Source organism: Ictalurus punctatus, chromosome 19, assembly GCF_001660625.3.
Source record: "Ictalurus punctatus breed USDA103 chromosome 19, Coco_2.0, whole genome shotgun sequence".
NCBI classification, from domain to species: domain Eukaryota; kingdom Metazoa; phylum Chordata; class Actinopteri; order Siluriformes; family Ictaluridae; genus Ictalurus; species Ictalurus punctatus.
Window position 1 is genome coordinate 26,295,788 of NC_030434.2, and position 19,894 is coordinate 26,315,681.

Here is a 19,894-nt window from a genome sequence, read left to right on the forward strand (position 1 = left end):
GTGGTTCAGCCTCGTCCAAGCGTAACCCGAGTGCGTTATATTCATTCATGTGTATATATTTATACATATATATGTGCATACCCAGCGTTACACACATATATAGTGTAGCTAGACACGTACAGTATGCAGAATTACACATTTCTCTCTAAGGCTTTAAGTCAAGAGGCTAAACAACATCATCGCAGCAGGCTAAAGAAGATCCAACAGCAATTAGGAACCTACCGCCAGTGCCAATCCCGAAAAGTCATCAAAACACAGATAAGGAAGGACATAGAAGGAAGAAACACAAATTAAAACACACCGCACAAACACACAGGGCAAACACATGTGTATGGGCGCACCGGGAGAAATGACCAATCACAAACTCAAAGCTCTTTTTATAACACATGACCGTGGCGAAGGTTAGGAGTGAAGATTATCGCTAATAATGTGAATGCTCTCTGACACAATGTAGGTTTTGTTCCAATTCCATCTTTAACACAACCTTGCTGACTTCTCCTCGGCCGAAATAGCCAAAGTCCAGAACTCCCCAAATCCTTAATTCTTCTCCTAAATGTATAAAATCTTAACTTCCCCGAATCCTATATTCCCAAAGCATTAAACCCTCAAAGTCCTGAATCTTTCCAGGGTCCTATGTTCCAAGGACACGATATTCCCAGAGTCACAGGATGTGTTTAAACCAGTATTGGAACTCACTCAGTTTTCTTGTTAAATACAGGACTAATTAAATAACATCAGTGCTAATAGCGTGAGTGTCTGCTTTTTAAATCGGCGTGAGAGACTTTAAAAGAGTGCGTCTTCAATTGCGGATCCGAATTAAAGCGATTCCGGCCTTCCGAGTCCTTACACTGGAAATTAAGGCGACTTTGTCAATTATTCATTTAAAAGTGTGTCATAGTGTGTGTTATATGTCAATTAGTATGCAAAGCGAGGTCAGAGTGCCGCTGTTACAATCCGTGCTGTAATTTGTGGGTGCGTTGTTAAAAAAGGGGGCGAGCCTCGTTATTGCTCTCGCTACCCAGCGCTAATTAGCTACTGTCATTTCTCTGGGTTGATCCCACTTCATAGTATAGCAATAATAATATGCAGCACTCCAAAAAAATAGGGAAATAAAACCAAACAGAAACGTACAGAACGTAAAAATGTATATGTTTAGCTAACAGAAAGCAGGCTTGTTACGCGTTTGTGCCATTTACCATGCCAGGTTTTCAATCCTGTAATTAAAGTCAGCAGTCAAGCAACAGCATTAACAGACATTTTAGTGTATCAGTGCGTTTATGAGAGCAGATTTAATGTAAACACTTCTAGCCAAATAGCATTACAATGCAAGTCAGTGATAGAAAGTGCTAGAATAAATTCAGCATCAGTGTCCTCATGCATTCTCCACTGATTTAAACAAGACAAAGCTGGATGCATAGCGCTTCGAAAGTGTGTTTACCTCCGTCTTGTTTCCGTCTATCACGTCCTTCATGTTGATGGCGTTCTTGCCCTTGTCCTTGCCCTTTTTCTTGTTCTTCTTCTTGAATATCCACTTTTTGCAGATGCAGAAGCAGCAGGACACGACGAGGACCACAGCAACGAACGCAATGGCCACAATGGCCCATGATGGCACTTCAATAGAAACAAAAATCGACGTTAGTATTGGATGGGAGAGTATCTGTGTTCTCAGTCCACAAGGACCTGAGAGTCTTGTTCCCCAGCTATGAGGTTCTCAAGCTCCTATTCCCAAATCATTGGGTTCTCATGGTCATTTAAAAAAAAACATGAGCTTTTCCAGTTCCTATATACCCCATCTTCTACGTTCCCAATTTCCTATGTTCCCAGTCCACTAGGTTTTCAGGATCCTGTTCCTAAGTTCCTAATTTACCAGGGATCTGTGTTCAGAAGGTTCTACTGTATGCTCTATGATTTTAGTTTCTCAGGGTCCTGTTCAGATGTTCCTATGCTCCCAGGCCTCTAGGATTCCAATTACCTATGTTTTCAGTCCACAAGGTTCTCAGGGCCTTGTTTACAAGTTTCTATGTCCCCAGGGTTGTTCTCAGGCCACTAGGTTCTCAGGATCAAGTTCAGACATTCTGATGTCCCCACGAACTACATTCCCAGAATCCTCGGAGCCGTATGTTCACAGTTGGCTATGTTCTAGGGATCCTGTTCCCATGTTCCTATGTGGCCAGGGTTGTTTGTTCCAAAAGTCATATGTTCCCAGGCCACTAGATTCTCAAGGTCCTGTTCCTATATTCCTTTATTCACAGGCCTCTATGATTCCAATGACCTATGTTTTCAGGCCACAATGTTCTCAGGGTCTTGTTTCCGGGTTCCTATGTTCCCAGGGTTGTTCTCAGGGTCCTGTTTTATAAGTTCCTATGTTCCCAGGCCCTACGTTCTCAAGATTATGTTCTTTAAAAAGAACTTGAACTCCTATAGCTTATCTTTGCAGGGTCATATGCTCCCACAGACTTATTTTACCTTTCCGTGATCCTGCATTCTCAGGGTTCCATGTTCCCAGAATCATATTTTCCTTTTTAGATTTTTTTGTTGTAATACTCTTGGGGTCTTGGAACATGGAACCTATGGATGCTACTCTTTGTTGGTAGCATTTAGCCTATAATTATTTGAGTTGAAGTTTAATTCTAGTCCCCAAAATCAGTGTGCTAATCAACTAGCAAACATCTGAATAAGTAATAGCACCCCCAGAGGCCTTAGCGGTACATGACTAACACTGGAGCCTGAGCCAAAATGGCTGCGAAGTACGCCAGATATTTTTGGATAAAGTTTGGTTTTGGTCTAATATAACTGTACCCATGAGGATGAGTAAAATAATCTCCACTAGCACGAGTATTCCAGTTTAGCACAAAGCAACGGAGACTAATACAAAATGGCTGCCATAATGAATTACCTGGTTGTTTTTGAGTAAGCTTTCGCTTTGGAGTGGTTGTACGTATCAGGATGAGAAGCATAACGTCCACTATAATTAGCATTTCCATTAAGTGACTAGCACTGGAACCTGAGCCAAAGTGTTTTATGTTCGTTCTTTCCTGGGCTGCGTTATTTGCTGACTTAATCTGGTTTGTTTGGAATAGGTTTAGCGTTAAGTGCTCTGAATTTTTACCAAGATAGCTATCATTACAAATTTATAAGCAGTATACCAATACCACTCTGCGTTATTTCCTTAAAGGGCATTTTTCCAGAGCTGCATTATTTGTGCTTTGTAATGCCGCGTCGTTACCGAGTCAGAGAGGAAGCGGTGTTCCGTCTACCGCTAACAGCACTTTGATCAATAAAAAGAGAAGACGTTGCTGTCTAGACAGGGGCCGCTTAATGATCTCGACACAAACAGAGAAGTTTAAACCCTCGAGCGAGTGCCCCCGGCCAATTTAGTGAGAATAACAAATGCCGGCGTTCTGCCTTGGCCAGGAAGAACCTTTTGTGCCAATCACCAGCAGTGAAGGGTTTATTTAATCAGCGACTGAGGTGTTTGTCCTAAATGAGTCTTTCCTCTTGAGGGAAGAAGATATCTAAAAAATGTCATTCAGGCAAGAACGAAGCCCACACAGGAGAGAAAGTTCTGCTTTTCCACATCAACCTCTAACAATAGAACCATCGACTCCAGACAGGAAGTAAACACTTTTTAGAGTCGGTCTTTGATTAAATACAGCTTACAGCTTTAGCTTGCGCTGACAGGCGAAGACACGCTGCTGTCCTCCTCTGCACAGAGACAGGACTAACAGCCTCCTGCCACGCGCAGGAGACACGTCTGAGCTAAAACCAGCCGTGTTATATGGCACAACGTGCTGTAGACACTCGGGACACGCCTCCTTGTGTGCTGGAATTAATCCGCCGATTTTTTCTATATAAGAAAAATCCAGTGCACCAAGAACACCAAGCACCTAATGATCGAGGAGTCTTCTTTACACAAAGACGGAGAGCACAAATTCCTACGAACAAACACGCCGAATTTCACCCGTTGTGAAAGTTTTTCAAGTAAATTGTTTTTGAAGTGCCGCACATCAGAGAGGTGAAACATGAAGGACGGTTTGGTTGGCTGTAGATCCGTGGGAGTGTCTACACGAGCTTATAGTTGAACTTTGAACGCACCGTGTGTTGATGTTATGCGCTAAAATACTGAGTGATGTGGTGTGAGGAAGTGAATTAAGACTACGACCCTGACGTTGATTATTTTCTGATAACAGCACATTCCCAACTGTTTTATTCTCCTTTTCCAACACAGGAATGACAACAATGGCATTTTTACAATTTATTAAAGAACCTGATTTATTTTTTTATCCATTTATAGTTACATTCAATGTTAGCTCCTGTTCTCACTTACGTTATAGCAGCTATAAACACTCGTTACCTCACCATCCCTCGCTTTATTTTCTCTCTTAATGACAAATAAAACGCCGCTCGGCGTGTTACCGAGAAACCGCGAGGAAACTTCTCTGTCCGGAAAATGCCGTAAAACGTCTGACTGTTACAAAGCGCTGACGCTGGAGACTCCTTCCATCATTGTGAAATAAACATCTCCTTACAGAAACCTCTGATTCAATCATCGATTACAGCGTCCACAGTACGAGTCCCTGTGAACGAGCCGTTGCTATAGAAACGATAACATATTAGAACGGGCACGGGGGTAATATAAACCTGTGATGTGCAACTCCTTCTGACCAATCAGCATCTAGGATTCAGCAGCATTGCGTGATAAAGCACTCAGACACTCTGACCTAGCAGCATCAGACGCCAACATAACTGCCTACAAACTTTTTCTTAGGTTTATTTTTTGAGGTAGAAACTTAGTCTTTTCCAATTTTAGAAACTTGATATATTTTGTCATGAGGGAAGAATAAGTTAGCGTGGTCTCTGGAGGATGAGCTTTGCTAGCGTTTCCCTCAGACAGCGCTCGCACGGAGAGAAAGACGGGAGGAAAGAAAAAGAAAAATCAATGGACTGTTGACAAAATCGATGCGAGCTCTCCTGCGAAGAAAAACAGTGAGCGATGGTCTGAAGTACCGTCGCAGTACCCGGATCTCACCGTCGGCCCCGTGATGGATGAGGGACGAGGACGAGTCTGCTCTCCTGATAATGGTGTTCAGAACATTAAAATAGATTTCTCAGTAGAACTGATGAGGAAGTTCAGACCGGCTCAATCTTTAATTCTGATGAAACTATGTGATTTTTTTTAAAGGTTATAAAAGTTTTATGCACCGCTGATGGTTCCACACTCAACATGAAAAAATATAAATAAAATGATGTAAATAAAATAAAAAAGCTAATTAGCCTGTTAGCTTATCTTTGGCTTGCTAGTTTGATAGTTTTGCCTTCTGTGCACTAGCGTTATCTTTCATTTATTTTATAATTAGGTTTATCTTCGCTTGCGGGTTTTTCCTCCCAGCTTTATTTCCACTCGCTTGCTCACTTTTTAAAAAAAATCACCTGATAGGTTTTGTTTTTGTTTGTTAAGTTCGTCTTATGCTCTGTAGGGTTTTTCTGCCGCGGGTTAAAGTTTTTAATCCACCTACTAGTTTTGTCTTTCGTCTGCTAGATTTGAGTTTCTTTGCTCGATTTATCTCGCTCTCGCTAGGCTCGTCCTCCACTAGCTAGCTCGCGATCACAATCCGAGCTACTGACTGGAGCTCGGATTTAAACTGACAGAGACTCGGATTTAAATGTATTTCAGTTTTACCTACATGAAGGAATACTTGTCCAAATGAACACTGCTTCGTCCATTAAATTATGATTAATTTTTACATAGAATTACATTTTTATATAGAATTACTGAGAAAAGATTCAGTAGTCAAAATAATTTCTTCCGATTTTAAACTAGAAGGAAGAAAAAAACAACAACAATGCAGCAGGGTTTCAGCCCGTGGCTCCATCATGTCTCTCCCTAGATTTATAAAAAGGTAGGATCACACACACACGCACACACCCCCACACACACACACATCACTCTAACAGCTGGAAATCAGGAGCCATTCTGAATGTCACTCCTGTCAATCAGCAGATTTCCTTGGAGAAGCAATTCCTCAGTCCATAATTACCCATCTGTCCCTCTGATTCATTGCTCTCACCTCTCTCTCTCTCTCTCACTTCACCGACCCACCATCACACAGCTGCCCCCACACTCACCACCGCGCGCCGGTAATCACCAAAACCTGAGGATTTGGATTTTCACCACTGTTTAACGCTCAGAAACAATAAAATTGTGAGATTTTTTCGGAGGCTAAGATATCTGATTAGCCTAGCATGCCCTAAAAAAATCCCCCAATGAACTAGCATGATGGAGCATGTAGATGAGTTTGTGTTTCGCTCTGTGTAATTATGCATTAGTGTTCATGAAACATGGTATTGAACCTTTCCGCGAAGATGCATTCAGCCAGTTAGTGTTGTATTTTGCCTGTTTTATAATTTTTTAGTTCATTTCGCAGATTAGGTTTTCTTTTGCTCACTAGCTTTTGTTTTCTTCCTGCTAGGTTTATCTTCCGTTCTCTAGGTTTTATTCTTTCGTGTCTTCTGCTCGCTAGATTTGTTTCTTGCGCGCTAACTTTGTCCTCCATTCACTACGTTTTCAAAACTTGCTCGCTAGTCATTTGCAGGTTTTTTGGTCCGAATGTTAGCTTTTTAAAGTTTTAAAGTTGCTCGGTTTATCTTTATCTTCTGTTCACTACTCTGCTGAAAAAAAACCCAATAGAAACCTCCACAGAAATTTTAATAGCTTCCACTACAGATACCATTACAGACCATCAGCTAACCGGTAAAATAATTACCATTTAGTGGTCCTTAATGGTATCAACTAGACATAACATGTCACCAATAGAAGGCAACAAATTCACAGAAAAAGACTCACAGCAACCATTAGAGCTTCCATTAAAACCAATACAATTCCCATTATAACCATTACAAATTCTATGAGGGTTTCTTTTGTGGTTGTTTTTTCAGCAGGACAGGTTTATATTTCACTTAGCTTTGCTCATTAGGTTTTTCTCTCTCTCACCAGCTTTGTCTTCCGCTTGCTAGTGTTATGATTTTTATTTTGCTAACTACCATCGTTTCCCACTCACCTAGCTTTTTCTTTCCCTCCCTAAGTTCTTCTTCAGCCCATTACAGAACGAGTCTAGTCATGCGGCCGCATTACAGCGCATTTATTAGTGTTAGTAAGTAAACACTGTTAGTCCGTTTGAATCAGCGTGAGGTACAAAACGATTCACTTTTTGCAGCCGAGTCAAATCGCTTTCACACCTGAGTTCACTCGGAAGCAGGCGGAGACCACTACAACTCAAACGCTCTCTGACCCGAGTGTCATCGCCGTGTTCTCACGTGCCTGAAGAAGCGCACTGAGAGGGAGAACATCCCAGATTCCCATTCAGACAGGATAAACACTGCAGACGTGAAAGCACTCACGGAGGAGCGACACCTCAGTTTGCTTCCCATTGGCTGTTAGAGGAGGTTGTTTTGATTTGTTTTCCAGCTCAGAAGTGACGGTGAAGTGTTTAAAATGCCAGCCACACCTCCAAAACTCTGAGTCATGGCTGCACTGAGAATAAACCACCGTCCAAATCATATCTGCTCAGTGGTGCTCCATTTCCAGTGATGGGCAGGGGGGAGGAGTGCTAATACTTTGTGTGAGGGAACAGATGGACTATGGTGAGTAGCACTACACCTACGATTGACCTGTACGGGATGTAGATGCAGAATATCACGCATCAGGCATTTCAGTGCAGGAAATACAAGGAAATGACAAGAAAACACAACAAACAACCAACACATTGTGCTTCCCGATGCCGAGCGACGCACGGACACCTTCATGATAAAAGATGGAATGATATTTGGAGTAATTGCGCTGGTGTGTTGAGTTGATGAGAACATTTACCATTTCTTTTTCTAATTATCCAAACTGCTTCATTCCAATTTAATGCTTTGCCCATTAACGCGATTGTTTCATAACTTCTCCGGCGTAATAGTTTGCACTGTAGCGCTGTAAAATTCGGAGTATCTCCTTCATCACCAACGTGTCACTCATAAAGACACTTTTGTGTTTCTTAATTAAAAGCGCCCGAGTCCCTGAAAGCTACTGAAGCGTTTGCTAATTAACTCCATTGTGCGAGCGTGTGTTCTCCCGAGAGAGCGCCACGCAAGCATGTGCTTCCATCTGAAACGTCGCTTATCTCTTGTTCGACCACACAAACTCTTATGCACACTCTTATACATGTGCACACACACACACACACACGCACACACACACAGTGGGAATGCATAGATGTGTTTCACAGCTGGATCCACATCCTCGGCCAACTTGAAGCGTCTCACTAAAACATCTTCCTGCTGCGTCCCAAATAACTCTCCACTCGTGTCCTCAAGGACACACACACACACACACACACACACACACACACACAGACACACACTGAAATCGTTCTCAGTGTCTCAGTGTCTCTGTATGGTATTCGGGTTTATCTCGTTTCTCTTATCGGATGTGACGGCTGAACAAAAGAAGACAATCCTCCCTTTTCTCAGATTTGACGTCTGTCTGAAAAAACATTTTGATGTTTTAGGACAAAATGGACACTGGAGATTTGACGTAAAGCTCCTTAACGTCATCGCTGTAAGATTTTCTTTTTTTGAAGTAAGTCCTAAAATCCTAAAAGACACGAGTTGCTGCTTGAAAGAGAGAAAATAAAAGAGAGAAAAGTCAGGCGGCGTAAAATGATCCACGGAGTAATGTGCCTCAACTCCGGCTAATTTGTTGTGACAGATTGTTGTTGGTCAATTAACCCCGGCACGACGACATGTTATACAGCACGCAGAGATGAACAGAGAGAGAGAGAGAGAGAGAGAGAGAGAGCGAGAGAGCGAGAGAGCGGTAACCTGTCTGCCCTCCTCAAATACATTTTAATAAGAAAACGAAGGGACTGAAGTATTAACATGATTCACTGTTTGTAAATTTTGGGAAAAATGTAACATGTTTGATGGTGAATGTCGGCGTGTGATGGTGAATGTGGGCGTGTGATGGTGAATGTGGGCGTGTGATGGTGAATGTGGGCGTGTGGTGGTGAATGTCGGTGTGTGATGGAGAATGTCGGCGTGTGATGGTGAATGTGGGCGTGTGGTGGTGAATTGTGGTGTGTGACGGTGAATGTCGGCGTGTGATGGTGAATTGTGGTGTGTGGTGGTGAATGTCGGCATGTGATGGTGAATGTGGGCGTGTGGTGGTGAATTGTGGTGTGTGACGGTGAATGTCGGCGTGTGATGGTGAATGTGGGCGTGTGATGGTGAATGTCGGCGTGTGATGGAGAATGTCGGCGTGTGGTGGTGAATGTGGGCGTGTGATGGTGAATGTCGGCGTGTGATGGAGAATGTCGGCGTGTGATGGTGAGTGTCGGCGTGTGATGGTGAGTGTCGGCGTGTGATGGTGAGTGTCGGCGTGTGATGGAGAATGTGGGCGTGTGATGGTGAATGTGGGCGTGTGATGGTGAATGTGGGTGTGTGATGGTGAATGTCGGCGTGTGATGGTGAGTGTCGGCGTGTGATGGTGAATGTCGGCGTGTGATGGAGAATGTGGGCGTGTGATGGTGAATGTGGGCGTGTGATGGAGAATGTCGGCGTGTGATGGTGAATGTGGGCGTGTGACGGTGAATGTGGGCGTGTGTTGGTGAATGTGGGCGTGTGATGGTGAATGTCGGCGTGTGATGGTGAATGCCGGTGTGATGGTGAATGTCGGCGTGTGACGGTGAATGTCGGCGTGTGACGGTGAATGTCGGCGTGTGGTGGAGAATGTCGGCGTGTGACGGTGAATGTCGGCGTGTGACGGTGAATGTCGGCGTGTGACGGTGAATGTGGGCGTGTGACGGTGAATGTCGGCGTGTGACGGTGAATGTCGGCGTGTGACGGTGAATGTCGGCGTGTGACGGAGAATGTAGGCGTGTGACGGTGAATGTCGGCGTGTGACGGTGAATGTCGGCGTGTGGTGGAGAATGTCGGCGTGTGACGGTGAATGTCGGCGTGTGACGGTGAATGTCGGCGTGTGACGGTGAATGTGGGCGTGTGACGGTGAATGTCGGCGTGTGACGGTGAATGTCGGCGTGTGACGGTGAATGTCGGCGTGTGACGGAGAATGTAGGCGTGTGACGGTGAATGTCGGCGTGTGACGGTGAATGTCGGCGTGTGGTGGAGAATGTCGGCGTGTGATGGTGAATGTGGGCGTGTGATGGTGAATGTGGGCGTGTGGTGGTGAATGTCGGCATGTGATGGTGAATGTGGGCGTGTGGTGGTGAATGTCGGCATGTGATGGTGAATGTGGGCGTGTGGTGGTGAATGTCGGCATGTGATGGTGAATGTGGGCGTGTGGTGGTGAATTGTGGTGTGTGACGGTGAATGTCGGCGTGTGACGGTGAGTGTCGGCGTGTGATGGTGAATGTCGGCGTGTGATGGAGAATGTGGGCGTGTGATGGTGAATGTGGGCGTGTGATGGTGAATGTCGGCGTGTGATGGAGAATGTCGGCGTGTGGTGGTGAATGTCGGCGTGTGGTGGAGAATGTGGGCGTGTGACGGTGAATGTGGGCGTGTGTTGGTGAATGTGGGCGTGTGATGGTGAATGTGGGCGTGTGATGGTGAATGTCGGCGTGTGATGGTGAATGTCGGCGTGTGACGGTGAATGCCGGTGTGATGGTGAATGTCGGCGTGTGACGGTGAATGTCGGCGTGTGACGGTGAATGTCGGCGTGTGACGGAGAATGTCGGCGTGTGATGGTGAATGTCGGCGTGTGATGGTGAGTGTCGGCGTGTGACGGTGAATGTGGGCGTGTGACGGTGAATGTCGGCGTGTGACGGTGAATGTGGGCGTGTGACGGTGAATGTCGGCGTGTGACGGTGAATGTCGGCGTGTGACGGTGAATGTGGGCGTGTGACGGTGAATGTGGGCGTGTGACGGTGAATGTCGGCGTGTGACGGTGAATGTCGGCGTGTGACGGTGAATGTGGGCGTGTGACGGTGAATGTCGGCGTGTGATGTGAATGTCGGCGTGTGATGGTGAATGTGGGCGTGTGACGGTGAATGTCGGCGTGTGATGGAGAATGTCGGCGTGTGGTGGTGAATGTGGGCGTGTGGTGGTGAATTGTGGTGTGTGACGGTGAATGTCGGCGTGTGACGGTGAATGTGGGCGTGTGATGGTGAATTGTGGTGTGTGATGGAGAATGTCGGCGTGTGGTGGAGAATGTGGGCGTGTGATGGTGAATGTGGGCGTGTGATGGTGAATGTCGGCGTGTGATGGAGAATGTCGGCGTGTGGTGGTGAATGTCGGCGTGTGGTGGAGAATGTGGGCGTGTGACGGTGAATGTGGGCGTGTGTTGGTGAATGTGGGCGTGTGATGGTGAATGTCGGCGTGTGATGGTGAATGTCGGCGTGTGATGGTGAATGTGGGCGTGTGACGGTGAATGTCGGCGTGTGATGGAGAATGTCGGCGTGTGATGGTGAATGTGGGCGTGTGGTGGTGAATTGTGGTGTGTGACGGTGAATGTCGGCGTGTGACGGTGAATGTGGGCGTGTGATGGTGAATTGTGGTGTGTGATGGAGAATGTCGGCGTGTGGTGGAGAATGTGGGCGTGTGATGGTGAATGTGGGCGTGTGATGGTGAATGTCGGCGTGTGATGGAGAATGTCGGCGTGTGGTGGTGAATGTCGGCGTGTGGTGGAGAATGTGGGCGTGTGACGGTGAATGTGGGCGTGTGTTGGTGAATGTGGGCGTGTGATGGTGAATGTCGGCGTGTGATGGTGAATGTCGGCGTGTGACGGTGAATGCCGGTGTGATGGTGAATGTCGGCGTGTGACGGTGAATGTGGGCGTGTGACGGTGAATGTGGGTGTGTGATGGTGAATGTGGGCGTGTGACGGTGAATGTCGGCGTGTGACGGTGAATGTGGGCGTGTGGTGGTGAATGTCGGCGTGTGATGGTGAATGTGGGCGTGTGACGGTGAATGTCGGCGTGTGACGGTGAATGTCGGCGTGTGACGGTGAATGTGGGCGTGTGTTGGTGAATGTGGGCGTGTGATGGTGAATGTCGGCGTGTGATGGTGAATGTCGGCGTGTGACGGTGAATGCCGGTGTGACGGTGAATGTGGGCGTGTGACGGTGAATGTGGGCGTGTGATGGTGAATGTGGGTGTGTGGTGGAGAATGTGGGCGTGTGACGGTGAATGTGGGCGTGTGTTGGTGAATGTGGGCGTGTGATGGTGAATGTCGGCGTGTGATGGTGAATGTCGGCGTGTGACGGTGAATGCCGGTGTGATGGTGAATGTGGGCGTGTGACGGTGAATGTGGGCGTGTGACGGTGAATGTGGGCGTGTGACGGTGAATGTGGGCGTGTGATGGTGAATGTGGGCGTGTGACGGTGAATGTCGGCGTGTGACGGTGAATGTCGGCGTGTGACGGTGAATGTCGGTGTGTGACGGTGAATGTCGGCGTGTGACGGTGAATGTGGGCGTGTGACGGTGAATGTGGGCGTGTGATGGAGAATGTCGGCGTGTGACGGTGAATGTGGGCGTGTGACGGTGAATGTGGGCGTGTGATGGTGAATGTGGGCGTGTGATGGTGAATGTGGGCGTGTGATGGTGAATGTGGGCGTGTGATGGTGAATGTGGGCGTGTGATGGTGAATGTGGGCGTGTGATGGAGAATGTCGGCGTGTGATGGTGAATGTGGGCGTGTGATGGTGAATGTGGGCGTGTGACGGTGAATGTCGGCGTGTGACGGTGAGTGTCGGCGTGTGACGGAGAATGTAGGCGTGTGACGGTGAATGTCGGCGTGTGGCGGAGAATGTCGGCGTGTGATGGTGAATGTGGGCGTGTGATGGTGAGTGTCGGCGTGTGACGGTGAATGTCGGCGTGTGACGGTGAATGTCGGCGTGTGACGGTGAATGTGGGCGTGTGACGGTGAATGTCGGCGTGTGACGGTGAATGTGGGCGTGTGATGGAGAATGTCGGCGTGTGATGGAGAATGTCGGCGTGTGACGGTGAATGTCGGCGTGTGACGGAGAATGTCGGCGTGTGACGGTGAATGTCGGCGTGTGACGGTGAATGTCGGCGTGTGACGGTGAATGTGGGCGTGTGACGGAGAATGTCGGCGTGTGACGGTGAATGTGGGCGTGTGACGGTGAATGTGGGCGTGTGACGGTGAATGTCGGCGTGTGACGGTGAATGTGGGCGTGTGACGGTGAATGTCGGCGTGTGACGGTGAATGTCGGCGTGTGACGGTGAGTGTAGGCGTGTGACGGTGAATGTCGGCGTGTGACGGTGAATGTCGGCGTGTGACGGTGAATGTCGGCGTGTGACGGTGAATGTGGGCGTGTGACGGTGAATGTGGGCGTGTGACGGTGAATGTCGGCGTGTGACGGTGAATGTGGGCGTGTGACGGTGAATGTCGGCGTGTGACGGTGAATGTCGGCGTGTGACGGTGAATGTCGGCGTGTGACGGTGAATGTGGGCGTGTGACGGTGAATGTGGGCGTGTGACGGTGAATGTGGGCGTGTGATGGTGAATGTCGGCGTGTGACGGTGAATGTGGGCGTGTGACGGTGAATGTGGGCGTGTGACGGTGAATGTGGGCGTGTGACGGTGAATGTCGGCGTGTGTGATGGTGAATGTGGGCGTGTGATGGTGAATGTCGGCGTGTGATGGTGAATGTCGGCGTGTGACGGTGAATGTCGGCGTGTGATGGTGAATGTCGGCGTGTGATGGTGAATGTGGGCGTGTGATGGTGAATGTGGGCGTGTGGTGGTGAATGTTGGCGTGTGACGGTGAATGTCGGCGTGTGATGGAGAATGTCGGCGTATGATGGTGAATGTCGGCGTGTGATGGTGAGTGTCGGCGTGTGACGGTGAATGTCGGCGTGTGACGGTGAATGTGGGCGTGTGACGGTGAATGTTGGCGTGTGACGGTGAATGTGGGCGTGTGATGGTGAGTGTCGGCGTGTGACGGTGAATGTGGGCGTGTGATGGTGAATGTGGGCGTGTGATGGTGAATGTGGGCGTGTGATGGTGAATGTGGGCGTGTGATGGTGAGTGTCGGCGTGTGACGGTGAATGTGGGCGTGTGATGGTGAGTGTCGGCGTGTGATGGTGAGTGTCGGCGTGTGATGGTGAATGTCGGCGTGTGACGGTGAATGTCGGCGTGTGACGGAGAATGTCGGCGTGTGATGGAGAATGTCGGTGTGTGACGGTGAATGTCGGCGTGTGACGGTGAATGTCGGCGTGTGGTGGTGAATGTGGGCGTGTGACGGTGAATGTCGGCGTGTGATGGAGAATGTCGGCGTGTGACGGAGAATGTCGGCGTGTGATGGAGAATGTCGGCGCGTGATGGTGAATGTCGATGTTTGATGGAGAATGCTGAAGAAGAGTTTTATGAAGAGTTTTGGAGTTTCAGGGTATTTGTGGGTTGGTGTTTAATGGTATAAGTCAGTGTTTGATGGGGACTGGTGGTGTCTGCTGGAAATTGTTTTGTGGTATTTGATGGAGTATTTTGGGTTTTAGTGATGGGTTTGGGTTCGTGTGTATTGGAGAACGTGAGTGTTTAATGCCCGATGAAGCTGTAATTACCCATATATAAACAAGATCAATTTAAGTGCAGCTGTAAAAGAAAAATGTCATTATTTAAAGAAGCATTTTATCCACTGTGATCATTCTTTTATAATTGCACAATGGCCATAAAATTAATTACATTTTCAGACAGCAGTCAGTTATGAAATGGTCATATTCATATCATTCTGCAGTAAATACTCAGTGCTCAACACTGTGTGAGATTTAACAAGCATGAAATTGACACAAATTGAAGCTTTAGTAAAAACTCCAGTGTAAAATTCGTAACAGGTCGGACAGACGGCAGCTCTCACTGTCGCTTCATATAACGGAGAGCTTTGCTTTTTTTGTCTTTATTATTTAGGATAATTGTGGTTGAGTGTGTAATAAGGGCTCAGGCTCGATCCGCGCTGAGAGGTTAATGATTATTCGCTGCAGGGGCTTCGGGCTCAATCAAGGAATCCTGGGAGAATTATTAAACATAAAATAAAATGGCTATAATAAAATTTATTCAAATTAAATACCTGACAAATACCATCAAATGTCATCAAACACCTCAATTCAACCCTAATTACTATCTGATAGTCCGGTATTTATTTCATGAATATGGCACCGCTTTTTTTGAGCAAGAACAATCCATATTTCTCCAACAAACACCACAGCACTCAAACACTGCACTGGTGTGTCATATCTGTATGTGATTGTTGGGAAGCCCTACAATGTTGTTCCTCATTCACACTGATGACTGTGGTGCCATTGTTCTTTTTACAGAACAATTTAAACCCTGGTAAGCATGTCAGTGTTTGATGGTGTATTTTGGTGTTTATTGGTGTTTGACTGTAAATGACACCAGTGTGTCACAACAGACACCAGCTTTATAATATAATATGTGTTATAATGTTCAGTTAAGCTTGATCAGATTTAGATTAATCTTAGACTTATATATTTATAAATATGCTCTTTTCATTTTTATTTCTCCCTAAGTGGATTGTAAATACTCACGTAATTCACTTTTCTTAAACTGCCATGTGATTATGGATTGAGCGTCAACTTGAAGAACCAGTGAGCTACTTGTACAACATTAATGGAAGAGAACGTTCTAGAAACGTCTACATTCTTCATACATGCATGAAATCCATGAATATGACAACAGATGTTTTTGGGTTGTACAGTGTCTGAGACAGCGAGAATGCCAGGGGATATAAAAAGCTGTATTCCAGGTCAATATGGCATCATGCTATCTGCTCAGAACATGCAACTTTATTTGATTTATTTATAAAGGAACATCTTCAGAAGCTTTCAGAATTAGTTTACAAATGTTTCACTCTGCTTAGAACACCAACCCCCCCCCCCCACACACACACACACACAAACACACACACACTTTTTAACGTATTCTTCTTACATAGAATCCTGTGGTGCCGGTGTATCATTACAAGCAGTCCGTGTTGAATTGAAATTCTGTATGAAATCATTCTCTCATCCGACCACAAACACGTCGATAATTCCATCACGTCTCTCGTCTGGAATCTGATATTGTGTTAAATGTGAACACACACTGGTGTAAACACACTGAACGTGACTGCGAGCTTACAAACCAAATCTCAAGCCATTAGAATTCATCGATCTTTATAAGAGTCAGGGAAGGTGAGCAGTCTGAACCCGAGTCGCTCTGAACTCTGAAGAACTGATCTACAAAAGGTTTGCGTTTGATAAAAAAAATGAATAAAAATGATCGAAACAGTCTCCAAGCTGAATTATTAACAAGCGCTACAGAGGATTGAGTCTCGAATATAATAAAAGTTCTTGCCCGATTATGTATAATTTGGGGTGTTTCGATCTAAAAGTGTAAAATAGTGGGTGGAGTCGATGCGAAATCATGTGTGTAAAGTAAAATAATATGACTGAAGGGCAGGTATTAAATTTGTAGAAGCTTATTTACACCACTCAAAATAAAACTAATCTTTAATAAGTTCTTAAAATGATGTCATAGTGATTTCTTGTAATTAGGAATGATTAATTAGTATTACAGCACAATGAATTATGGGTTAATATTTGCCACGTGTTCAGACCTCTGATACCAACAGCATGCAGTTGACCTCATGTAAACCAGACACACGCTACACATGTCTACACACTCATTTTATCTTCTTACTTTATTATAAATGATAAAAAACCCTGCTGAATTAAACAACAGAAACCATAATAGAATTTGTAATGGTCTTAATGGTTATAATTGGAATTGTATTAGTTTTAATGGACACTATAATGGTCCATGTCAGTCTCTACTGGTAAGTTGTTGCCTTTTATTGCTTCCGTGTTTTGTCTAGTGGATATCATTAAGAGGACCAATAATGGTAATAGTAATGGATTTAATGATTAGCTGATGGTTTGTAATGGTATTTATAGTGGAAACCATTCAAATTTCTGTGATGGTTTCTGTTGTTTTTTTTTCAGTAGGGAAAGTTAAAGAAGGAAGTAAAGAAAAATACTCAAATACAGTAAATAATGTATGAGGCAGTAACAAAAATAATCAAACTAAGCATCTCTGCAAGATCTAAACTCGTCACAGCTCTCAAGAACAGTTAACACTCGCAAAACCCTCATTTACATAATCGCTCCTTTTCCAATTTTGCATACGACATCATTTACATAATTATTATAGACAGTTTATCAGAACTTACGTAAATCCGCGCTCTTTATTTGGAATTTAGCACGTTTCTAACAGTTTAATTGCTGATTTGAATCCACGGATGGATAGACAGACAGATAGACGGCCATCTGTTGCTCGTTAGTCACATCTCGGATGGAGTGTGTAAATTGGGAAGGTGGTGTGATGGAGTGTGATGGAGTGTGTGTGTGTGTGTGTGTGTGTGTCAGGTGCAGCGTTACCTGTCTGTGTGATTTTGCACAGCCGAGTGTGTGACGGCTGCCGTGAACGGAAAGTGACTGTTAGTCAAAAGAGCTGCAGTGACAGCAGGCCACAGATGAGTCCTGCTTGAATATTTATGGACTTCAGCACAACATGCCACAGCGCAGGGCTGCAGTGAGGAAAACCAGTCACGACGAGCGAGATTTTTGCACCGAATTTCTCCATGACGCTCCGGCAGTAACAGAGTAAATAAACAGCCCCTGATTTCAGCAGCCATTTCGCTGTTGGTGTTAGTGGAAATCAAGCAACCTGCGTCATTATTCTGTTTCTCCAGTTTATGAATACAGAGTTTATTTTTCTCAAAATGCTAATGTAGCTGAACGGTAACAGAGACGTGTAGCTAATATCATGGAAACTGCTTGGTATGGCTAATAATCAATTAAAAAAAATAATAGAATAAGTCTTTGTTACAAATAAACAAATAAACAAATGGACAAATGAATCCTAAACTATTAATGAGGAGGCAGTATTCAAAATACAATAAATGATGAACGAGTAATAACACTCAAAACAAATAAACTCACAATAAGAGATAAACTAGAGATAAAAGTAACAGCAATACTTACAAATAAACCATAAAGCAAGTACTAGTAACAAAATGACTTATGATAAACTATACATGCTCACACTAAATACACACGCTAAATGATGTTTGAACTGAAAATAATGAAAATACTCATGAAAAACAGTGAACTAGGTACGGCACTTTATTGTCAGTGTATACAATACAACAACATTTAGTTTGGCAACTCAGACAACTACAAGAGCATTTAAACATAAAACGCTGAAAGGAACTCCTCGTTCCGTTAAATACTCATAATATTAAATACCGACATTAAATACTCACAATATTAAATACTCACAATATTAAATACTCACACTATTAAATACTCAATATTAAATACCGACATTAAATACTCACAATATTAAATACTCACAATATTAAATACTCACAATATTAAATACTCAATATTAAATACCGACATTAAATACTCACAATATTAAATACTCAATATTAAATACCGACATTAAATACTCACAATATTAAATACTCACAATATTAAATACTCACACTATTAAATACCGACGTTGAATACTCACAATATTAAATACTCAATATTACATACCGACATTAAATACTCACAATATTAAATACTCACAATATTAAATACTCACACTATTAAATACTCACAATATTAAATACTCACAATATTAAATACTCACAATATTAAATACTCACAATATTAAATACCGACGTTGAATACTCACAATATTAAATACTCACAATATTAAATACTCACAATATTAAATACTCACAATATTAAATACCGACATTAAATACTCGCAATATTAAATACCGACATTAAATACTCTCAATATTAAATACCGACATTAAATACTCACACTATTAAATACCGACGTTGAATACTCACAATATTAAACACTCACAATATTAAATACCGACATTAAATACTCACAATATTAAATACCGACATTAAATACTCGCAATATTAAATACCGACATTAGATACTCACAATATTAAATACCGACATTAAATACTCACACTATTAAATACAGACGTTGAATACTCACACTATGAAATACCGACGCCAAATACTCACAATATTAAATACAGACGCTAAATACTCACAATATTAAATACCAACATTAAATACTCACACTATTAAATACAGACGTTGAATACTCACAATATTAAATACCGACGCCAAATACTCACACTATTAAATAGACATTAAATACTCACAATATTAAATAATGATGCTAAATACTCACACTATTAAATACCGACATTAAATACTCACAATATTAAACACTAATGCAAAATACTCACACTATTAAATACCAATGCTAAATACTTACAAAATTAAATACCGATGCTAAATACTCACACTATTAAATACTGATGCTAAATACTCACACTATTAAACACCAATGGTAAATACTCACAATATTAAATACCGACGCTAAATACTCACACTATTAAATACCGACTCTAAATACGCACAATATTAAATACCGACTATAAATACGCACAATATTAAATACCGACGCTAAATACTCTCAACATTAAATACCAACTCTAAATACTCACAATATTAAATACCGACTCTAAATACGCACAATATTAAATACCGACTATAAATACGCACAATATTAAATACCGACGCTAAATACTCTCAACATTAAATACCAACTCTAAATACTCACAATATTAAATACCGACGCTAAATACTCTCAACATTAAATACCAACTCTAAATACTCACAATATTAAATACCAATGCTTAATACTCACACTGACACTAAATACTCACAATATTAAATACTGACTCTAAATACACACAATATTAAATACTCACACTATTAAATAACAACAATAAATACTCA

General features: G+C 43.8%; 1 protein-coding gene across 3 annotated transcripts in view; it reads right to left on the bottom strand.

Annotated features, from left to right (window-relative positions):
- The window catches only part of syt1a (synaptotagmin Ia), a 165,049-nt gene that overhangs the window by 40,051 nt on the left and 105,104 nt on the right, over nucleotides 1-19,894 (bottom strand). For all 3 annotated transcript variants that reach the window (XM_047162342.2, XM_053688490.1, XM_017493772.3), the window contains one exon: nucleotides 1,439-1,611. In XM_047162342.2, coding sequence (XP_047018298.1) covers nucleotides 1,439-1,611 — 173 coding nt within the window. The remainder of the gene's footprint in view (nucleotides 1-1,438; nucleotides 1,612-19,894) is intronic.